At 43.3% G+C, this 10079-nt stretch overlaps 1 protein-coding gene across 3 annotated transcripts in view; it reads left to right on the top strand.

The window, feature by feature from the left end:
- The window catches only part of hk2 (hexokinase 2), a 184339-nt gene that overhangs the window by 101416 nt on the left and 72844 nt on the right, over positions 1-10079 (top strand). For all 3 annotated transcript variants that reach the window (XM_063057077.1, XM_063057076.1, XM_063057075.1), the window contains exon 2: positions 9672-9834. In XM_063057077.1, coding sequence (XP_062913147.1) covers positions 9693-9834 — 142 coding nt within the window. In that variant the 5' untranslated portion in view covers positions 9672-9692. The remainder of the gene's footprint in view (positions 1-9671; positions 9835-10079) is intronic.

Below are 10079 nucleotides of genomic sequence, written 5' to 3'. Positions count from 1 at the left end.
ATGTGCAAAAGAAGATAAATTGTGGAAATACAAAAAAAACATAAGAATAAATAATACTGAGAATATGAGTTGTTGAGTCCTTGAAAATGAGTCTGTAGGTTATGGAATCCGTTCAGTGTTGAGGTCAGTGACGTTACCCACACGAGTTCAGGAGCCTGACGGTTGAAGGGTAATAGCTGTTCTTGAACCTTTTGGTGTGGAACCTAAGGCTCCTGTACTTCTTTCCTCTTGGTAGAAGTGAGAATAGAGCATGGTCTGGATAGTGGGATTCTTGATATCGGATGCTGCTTTCTTGTGACGGTGCTCCTTTGTAAGTGTGTTCAGTGGTGAGGAGGGCTTTTCCTGTGATGGACTAGTCTGTGTCCATCGCTTTTTGCAGACTCTTCCGTTCTTGCTTTTTAGTGTTTCCAAACCAGGTCGTCATGCAACCATTCAGGATGCTCTCCACTGTGCACCTGTAGAAGTTTGTCAAAGTTTTAGATTGCAAGCAAAAATCCGCGCAAACTTCTAAGGAAGTGGAAGCTCTGCCGTGCCTTCTTTGTAATGGCATTTGTGTGCTGGTCCCAGGACAGATCCTCTGATATGGTAACGTCAAGGAATTTAAAGTTACTGAGCCTCTTCACCTCTGACCCCCTAATGAGGACTGGCTCATGGACCTCGCGTTTCTTCTGGGTTGTATCCACCACCTTCTGTAGGCTTTCCTCAAGAAAGAGACAAATCCAAGTGGCTGTGGTGTCTCCCTTATGCATGCTACAAGGAAAATTATTCCTCCAAGGAGCTGAAGGTTAAAGTAGTTCGGTTTGTCGCTGAACTCTCTGACAAACTTCTGCAGATGCACTGTTGAAAGTATCCTGACTGGTTGCATCACGGTCCCTAACGCAATAAGAATGCGCAGGCACACAAGAAGCTGTAGAAAGTAGTGGACTCAGCTCAGAACATCCCGGGCACATCCCTCCCACCAGCTCCATGTAACTCTCGCTTCGGCTAGCAGCTTAGGCCCGGCCAAACTTAAGAAATCTCGTTTGGGTGGATGCTGCGTGATGTGTCCCCTGTTACAAATCAGCACCCGGAAATAACAAACGGTACACAATATGCAATTAAATGATTGAGCTTTATAATTCTTACTTTGACTATATGGTTAGTAAAGAAAACAACAAAAAAGAAAAAGGGCCCATTCCCATGAAACAGGCTATTTCGCAATGTTGGAGCTCACTGATAAGCCGGTCGTGCACCATCGACCTCCTCCGATCATCGCTGACCTTCGGACCCTCGCTCCAGGTCCACTCGGTCCAGCGGTCTACCAACTCTCTCCATTCGCATCTTCTCTCCTCATCTCTCCCCGAAAATCTCTCTTCCAGACTCACAAGAAAGGACGACAATTCTCTCATTGGATAGCTCCAGCATTCCAAACCCGGTTATCTCTAGTCATAACCCAAACATTGCTGCTACAGAGAAACCTTTACATTAGCAGTGAAACCTTACAGCACGTTGCATACATGAGCTGCTGCCTCAAGAAGGCGTCATCTATCATCAAAGATCCCCACCGTTGGGGCCATGCCATCTTCTCATAGCTACCATTGGAAAAGAAATACACAAGACTGACGAACCACACCTGTGGTTCAAAGACAGCTATTTCTTGTCAACCATTCTGTTCCTGAGCCAGTTCCACAACCCTAAACATGCCCTCAGTATAGCAGCACTATGACCATATGACAGTGCGATGGACTCTTTTGGTTATAATTCTGTTCTTACTTGTGTAATTTCTATAATTTATCTTTTTTGTGAACATTGTGTCTCTGATGGGCCTGTGATACCTCTGCAAGTAAATTTTCCTTTGCACTTGTGCACACTTGGACTTGACTTTGACTTTGCTCTCCAACTCTGTATGGATTCTGTCCATCTAAAGGCACTTGGATGTGATCTTCTTTGTGTAGCAGCTCCAGGAAATCAGAAGTGAGCAGCCCCAGCCTTTATACATGTCATTTATTGATGGAGTCAAAGCCTTAGGCTCCATCTGCGCACTCTGGAACACCCTCCTCAAATTTGACTGACCATAGAAATCTGTCTCCAGGTGGCGTACAAGCCTGATAGAAACCGACTGGTGTGCAGCAGAGCCAATCTTGATGAAAATTGGAGTCAAGTTTCCCAATCCATTTTTCCATCTTTAATCAGAATCACTTTATTGCCAGAATGTGAAACAGACCAGAATTGATTGTGGCTCATTGTCGAGCATAAAACATGGACAATATCATAAAGACAATAAAGATTCAAAGATTAAAAGATTCATAGTCCATTTATTATCAAAATAGGTATTCAGAATGCAATTGAGATTTGTCCTCCTGCAGATAGGCACGAAACAAAGAAACGCCATGGAATCTGTTCAGGTAAACATTAGACACCTAATTTGTGAAAAAGATCAAACTGAGGAAATGGGAAAAAGTGAGTGAGCAACAGATAGAATATCAAATATCAAACCAGGAGTCCAGTAGTATTCAGTTTAGTTTAGCTCAGCACTGCGCCTCTAACCCAATGCAGGCCGCAGAGCCATTCTTCGGCAAAGTGCCCCAGAATGCTTCGATTGCCCATTTCAAACAGCTCAAAAATTGTAAAAGAAAGAGTAACCAGAATCCAGTAATACATGCGTCATGAGCTCCAAAGGCCCCAAATCGAGTCCACAGCCTCGCCGATCAATCCTTGCAACATGGATACCGAGATTCCTGGATTTCTGTCCGACAGCAGCAAGCGAGAAGGAGAGGAAAACTGCACAAATGCAGGCAGATGGTGTCGAATCACAGCACGCCCTCCGCTCTCATCCTCATTGGCTTCAATCTTGCTCAAAGCCTCAATCGGGAGAGCAATGGAGCTGATCATGGGCTGGCACCCTGCCCCCAGGCTTCCTGGCTGCTAGGCCGCACACTGCTGCTCCAAGCCTCACCAATCTCCCTCGGAGACAGCAAACACCAGATTGCCCAACTGGCCCCGAAACACACCATCAAAGTGTAAATCCCATGGTTCAATCGCACACAGCTTAGTAGTAGAATCATATTTGTGAGAAGAAATAGTCAAAGTAGTTTTGTGAACTGTCTGCAGGACGTCCCCATTGGTCGCTTTGTTTGCTGGTGCCATCTTGCTATTGATACAGAATTTTAGAGGCCCCTGTTGGTCAGGGTCAGTAATAGATGTTGCGTCCTAGCTGTCTAGATACACAGGCCAGGGCAGTATGATATGGAGAGCAAACTGTTGTACATGTAGCAAGCTCTCCCTCGCCAGACAGTTGATGAACCCAAAGGAACAGCAAAGACTGATAAAGTTTGGCATCAGCAGCGCTGCAGGAGTTGCCAGTCAGTGTTGAACTCAACATGGGTCTGCCTTAGGGACTCCAGCTCCAGACTTTTCCCTCAGGGTTTACTCCCGAAGACTTCCCCATGAGTGGGTGTAGCCGCAAGGCAGCAGAGGTTTGAGATCAGAGTTTTCCTTCTCTGAGATCAGTTGCCAACCACGGCTGACGAGCCCCAGCTCCCTGAAGCGACTAGTTTTTAAGGCACCAGTAAGCCACCTTGCTTCTTTATCCTGTCAGTAGAAATGGTTCCACCAGGCTTAGTAGCTAAGCCACATGTGAAGGTCAAGAGCTGGACTCGGTTGTCAGAGGCTGTTTGAGACGCAAGCCATTGGGAGCTTAATAGGTAGTGGAAGCTCGCCTCCATGACCACCCCCGGCAATAGCAACCTTAAGAAACCATAAGTACAGATACTGTGAGAAATTAGCAAACCTGCAACTTACAAGACAGTAGTGCAAATAGCCATGAGCAATCAACAATTAGCAGAGTGGTCACCTGCGCAAAGGTCAATGATCAAACTTAAATAAATGTGAAAATGTGAACAGATTAAATAATTATCAACAGAACAAAAAGAGCTAAAAGACCATTTAAAGGTTGTTGTACAGGGACAGTGAGGGTATTACACCTGAGTAAGTTTTGTTGAGAAGGTGGACAGCTACAGGAAAGAAACTTCGGAGACGACATGTAATCCTGATGGTGATGGACTTGTAGTGTCTCCCTGACGGCAATATGGTGAATAGTTGACTGCTAGGGTGGGGGGAGTCAGCAATAATTTTTTCAGCTCTTTTCTTCACTCTGGTGATGAGCAGGTCTGCTAATGTCAGTAGCTGACAGCCAATGATCTTCTCTGTTGAGTGGACCATGATCTTTATTTTGTAACAGCTCCTGGAAAACAAGTGAGCAGCCCCCGCCCGCTGTTATAAGTGACCTTTCTTGATGGAGCAAACATCCTTCTGACTTCCCATAGAAATTTGTCTCCAGGTGGCAAACAAGCTTGGGAGCAACCAATGAGTCTGCAGCAGAGCCGTTCCTGATAAAAATTGGAGTCTAATGTCCCATTACTCTTTTCTATCTTTAATCGGAATCAAACTCAGAATCACTTTATTGCCAGAATGTGAAACATACCAGAATTGATTGTGGTTCATTACCAGGCATGAAACACAGAACAATACTATAAAGACAATAAAGATTTAAAGGTTCCAAGTACATTTATTATGTATTCAGAATACAATTGAGTTTGGTCCTCCTGCATTCAATCACGAAACAAAGAAACACCATGGAACCCGTTGAAGAAAACATTGAACACACAACGTGTATAAAAGACCAAGCTGTGCAAATTCCAAAAAACGAGCAAACAATGGATAGAATGTCAAACGTCAAACAAGGAGTCCAGGAATAGTCAGATCGGTGCCGCACCACTAGTTGGCTGCAGATCCCCGGGTCATTCTTTGCTGAAGAAGCCCAGCCTGCATCAGTCAAACTGCTCAAAAACATAGTGCGAACAGCCATGAGCAATCAACAATTAGCAGAGTGGTCACATGCACAAACGTCAATAATCAAACTCAAATATATCTGAACACATGAACAGACTCAATAATTATCAACAGAACAGGAAGAGCAGGAAAGGCCATTTAATAGATGTTGTGCAGTGAGTGAGTCTTGTTGAGAAGCTGGATAGCTACAGGAAATAAGTTTCGGAGAAACATTTAGTCCTGGTGGTGATGGACACAAGGTTTCTTTTCGTTTCCAACAAAGTTTCTGCAGGAATAGAGTAATCTCATGATTAAGTGGGAAACCAAATACCATACCCTTATCCATTCGTCTCTCCCCACTAATCTCCCTCCCGGCACTTATCCCTGCAAGTGTCCAAAGTGCTACACCTCCATTCAGGGCCCCAAACAGTCCTTCAGGTGAGGCGACAATTCATCTGTGAATCTGCTGGGGTTGTCCATTGCACCCAGTGCTTCCAATGCGGCCTCCTCTACACTGGTGACACCCGTCGTAAAAAGTAAAAGCGAAAATAAGTCAGCCTCGATCCTAAGGGATTGTCTGACAATCAGCAGTCTTCAATAAATATATAAAGAATAATGGTTTTGAAAGCCGAAGTGCATTTCTATTTGCAAAAGCAGCCTGACCTGTCAAATATTTCCACTATCTTCAAGTTCAAGTTTAATTGTCATCCAACCATACATGAATACCCATGAGTACAGCCAAACGAAACAGCATTACTCTGGGGTCAAGGTAGAAAACACAATACCAGTAGTCACACACCGCACAAAGCACATATGGCACATACAAGGTAGCAGAAAAAATGCAATCACTCAAAAAAATATCGTCTAAGGCCCCGAGTCCATGAAGGTTGCAGAGGTCTGCAGCCGAACACAGTACGGTTTGTCTTCTGCTGAGCGGACAGTGGGGGGCAGGACTGACTGCAGATTGGATGCTGCACCATGGGTGGAGCACATAAACTCCAATGCCACTCACTTGGTATACAGTTGACACCAAGGCTTGAGAACAATATTATTATTTTATACAGATGCCATATTTACTGTTTAATTTGCATTAAGAGCAGGAGTGGTTCCTTTCATTATTTGCTTTGAGTTTTATGGAACTTACAATGTAATCTGTCCAGCTGTTTTCAGCTCTCTCACAATCTCTTTTCCGTGAATTTAATCTTGCCCTTTCAGTATGCATGCAGTGGCTACTTTATTAGGCATACCGGAACACTTGCTTGTTCATGCAAAAATCTAATCAACCAATCATTTGGCATCAGTATACGCTGTGTCGAATGACGTCGGCAATCATAATCTTTGGCCATGATTGTTCTTGGCAATTTTTTTCTGTAGAAGTGGTTTGCCTTTGTCTTCTTCTGGGCAGTGTCTTTACAAGACAGGGGACCTGAACCATTTTCAATACTCTTCAGAGATTGTCTACCTGGCATCAGTGGTCGCATAACTAGGACTTGTGATCTGCACCAGCTGCTCATACGGCCATCCACCACCTGCTCCCATAGCTTCACGTGACCCTGATCAGAAGCAGGTGCTACACCTTGTCCAAGAGTGACCTGCAGTCTAGCAGAGGGAAGGAGCACTTTAAACCTCCTTTGGTAGAGATGTATCTCCACCCCACCATCCATCTGGCAGCAACTCAGTGCATAAAAGCCTGCTGGCATGGTCAAGAGGTTCAGTTTTTGTTCAGGCCAGTAATTGGAATGGGGAAGAAATCTGATCTAAGTGACTTTGACTGTGGAATGATTGTTGGTGCTTGATGGTTTGGTTTGGGTATCTCAGAAATTGTTGATCTCCTGGAATTTTTTCACTGACAACAGTCTCTAGAGTTTACAGAGAATGGTGTCTCACAAAATAAGACACATTTAGTGAGTAGCAGTTCTGTGGGTGAAAATGCCTTGTTAATGTGAGAGGTCAGGGGAGAATGGCCAGACTGGTTCAAGCAGCCAGGAAGGTAATAGTAACCGTGCGTTACAACAGTGGTGTGCAGAAGAGCATTTCTGAATACACAACACGTTGAACCAAGAAAGAGGATACCTACAGCAGCAGGAGACCGTGGACATACAATCAGTGGCCACTGAGTGTACCTGTGCATTCCCTTCTCCCTCTGGTGGTCAGAGAGCCAGGACAACCCCCTTGCTCTTCATCACATCGAACCTGAATGATACCATCTCTGTCCAAGCATGGCTCCCTCAAGTGAAGCACTGCAGAGCAGGGTCAGTCTGTGCAAAGTACTCCAGCTTCTGTCAATGTAGTTGTGGGCTGCTGTCTTTGAACCACCAATGAAACTGTAGACTTTTCACATCAAGTCAAGTCAAGTCGTTTATTGTTATTTAACTATATACACGTATACCATCAAATGAGACAATGTTTCTCTGAACCAGGGTGTAAAGCACTGTAGTACACAGAACACATAATAACTTATGAAAGTAAGGATGAAATGTACAGATGGATTACACATAAATAAAGAAAATAAGGTGCATAAATTAAATATTGTAAGGTACAGAACAGATTAACCAGTGACACTTTGAACGTGATGCAGCAGAGAGTTCAGAAGCCGAATGGCCTGTGGGAAGAAACTGTTTCCCATCCTGACTGTTCTTGTTTTTATTCATCGAAGTCTCCTGCTTGATGACGGAAAGTCAAAGAGGATGCTGGATTTGCAATGACTATAAGCTCACCTACACTTACTGTTATAAGTAGTTTGGGCTAAGAGATTCACTCATCTCTTAACTGTGCATATGCATGTCAAACATGCTGCTTTGTCACTTGTTACGAGATATGAGTTAGCTCTGTGGTGCATCTCTATAGTACAATAAATATACATTGCAAACCCCATAAAATCTTATTGCAGTTTAATCCATTCATCTGAAGGCCTCATTGTGCGTGGCTGTAAGGTTAATGATAGAATCACATCAAATGGCACTTGGCAATCAATTTGATTACCTCTGCACCTCTCTTCTATTTGTAGCAAATCAGTTCTGTCAGGAACTCGTGAATTCAAGTTCAATTCGAGAAACCCAAACATGTCTGGTTATGAGGGAGTGTTGTGATAATAGACGTGTTTATTTTTTGGCTCTTCAAAAAGTCCAAGGCATTTTATTTTGACGCAGAGCTGGGTTTAATTTCTCGTGTCCTGGTCAGTTCCATCCTCCAAAACAAGACAGAAATGAGTCAGATGAATAATTCGACTCAAATCCCGTGGGGTAGTGTTGTGGTTGGCAATAATGCCTTACAGTACAAGCAACTCAGATACAATTCCCACCTCTGCCTGTAAGAAATTTGTACTTCTCCCTGTGCCTGCCTGGGTTTCCTCTGGGTGCTCCCACAGTCCAGAGATGTACTTGTTGGTAGGCTAATTGGGCATTGTAAATTGGCCTGTGATTCGGGTCGGATAAAATTGGGGGATTGCTGGACAGCGTGGTGCGAAGGGTTCAGCAGGGCCTATTCTGCGCTATGTCTCAATAAATAAATAAATACCTTTTTTTCTTTTTGGAGTAAAGGAGGATGAGAGGTGACTTGATGGAAGTGTACAAAGACCATAAGAAGTATAGATTGAGTGGTTAGCCAGTGACTTTTTCCCACAGTGGTAATGGTTAATGCGAAAGGGCATAATTTTAAGGTGATTAGAGGAAGATATAGCAGAGATGTCAGAAGTAAGTTTTTAAACAGAGAATGGCGGGTACGTGGAACTGCTGGGATGGTGGTGGAGGCAGCTACATTAGGGACATTTACAAAACTCTTAGATAGCCACATGAATGATAGAAAAATGGAGGGCTACGTAGGAGGGAAGGGTTAGATTGATAGGTTGATCTGAAAGTAGGTTAAAAGGCTGGTACACTAGTACTGTGCTGTAATGTTCTATGAACGTTGTAGATGTGTGCTGACACTATCCAGTAGTAAAATTTTAGTGGTTGTAGGATGCTTTGAAATAAATTCTAGTCTCCCCATTTTTCCCCGAGGATTACCGGATATTACACAGGCTAGCATTTGTTTTGGCTTGTAAGCTGATTGTGTTTAATTGCTTTTTATGGATTCACTAACAAAGCAGCAACAAACAAATGTCAAATTATTCTCTCTCCCTCAAGGGTTGGGAAGGTTAATGGCATTACTCTGAGTGTGGAGGGTCTTGCATGATTGCCTGGATAAATTAACTCTTTCATCTGAACTGATCCCACAACCTATGGACTCACTTTTAAATACTCATGTTCACAGCATTCATTCATTCTTTTATTTATCCATCCATCCATCCATCCATTCACAGGGTTTGTCTTCTTTTCCACATTGGTTGTTTGTCAGTATTTCAATGTAGTTTTTCATTGATTCTATTGTATTTCGCTGTTCTACTGTGAATACCTGCCATAAAGTGAATCTCGGCTAATATATGGTGACACATTCAGTATGTATTTTGACAAGGGCACCATGGTAACATAGTGTTAATACAGCACAGGGAGCTTCGAAAGTTCAATTCTGGTGTCTTCCTGTAAGGAGGTCAAAGCTGCTTTATGCAGCGTGGTAGGGTAGTGGTTAGCACAACGCTTTACAGTACAGGCGACGTGGGTTCAATTCCTGCCACTGCCTGTAAGGAGTTTGAACGCTCTCCCCGTGACCACGTGGGTTTCCTCTGGATGCTCCGGTTTCCTCCCACAGTCCAAAGACGTACCTGTGGGCAGGTTAATTGGTCATTGTAAATTGTCCTGTGATTAGGTTAGGGTTATTGGGTTTATTGGACGTTACTGGGGTGGCATGGCTCAAAGGGCCAGAAGGCCTACTTTACACTCTATCACTAAATAAGGAAACAAATTTACTTTGAACTTTGATTCCAGGTCAACAAGTTCCTCTATCACATGCAGCTGTCAGATGAACAACTACATGAAATATCCAAACGCTTTCTAACAGAGATGAAGAAAGGTCTCAGGAAAGATACCAATCTAACGTCATCCCTTAAAATGCTGCCCAGTTTTGTTAGATCAACTCCTGATGGGACAGGTAAGATCAAGTTTTTGAAATTCTTGCACTAATACTTCCTTGGTGATAGTTTTAGCTCAAATAACTTCTTTCAGATTGAGTTCTGTGTAAAATGAGCTTGGTAAATTGCAAGTTTTTACTGCCTGTCAAATCAGTGAGGGTGTTAACTGCTGGATTGGGCTGTAGAATTGTTTTTTATCTTGTACTTTAACTTTCCTATGCTTGTTTGTATTTTTATATAAGCACCTATATATGATATACAACAG

Source organism: Mobula hypostoma, chromosome 8 (assembly GCF_963921235.1).
Source record: "Mobula hypostoma chromosome 8, sMobHyp1.1, whole genome shotgun sequence".
In the NCBI taxonomy this organism is placed as follows: domain Eukaryota; kingdom Metazoa; phylum Chordata; class Chondrichthyes; order Myliobatiformes; family Myliobatidae; genus Mobula; species Mobula hypostoma.
This window is presented reverse-complemented; position numbering and strand designations above follow the sequence as displayed.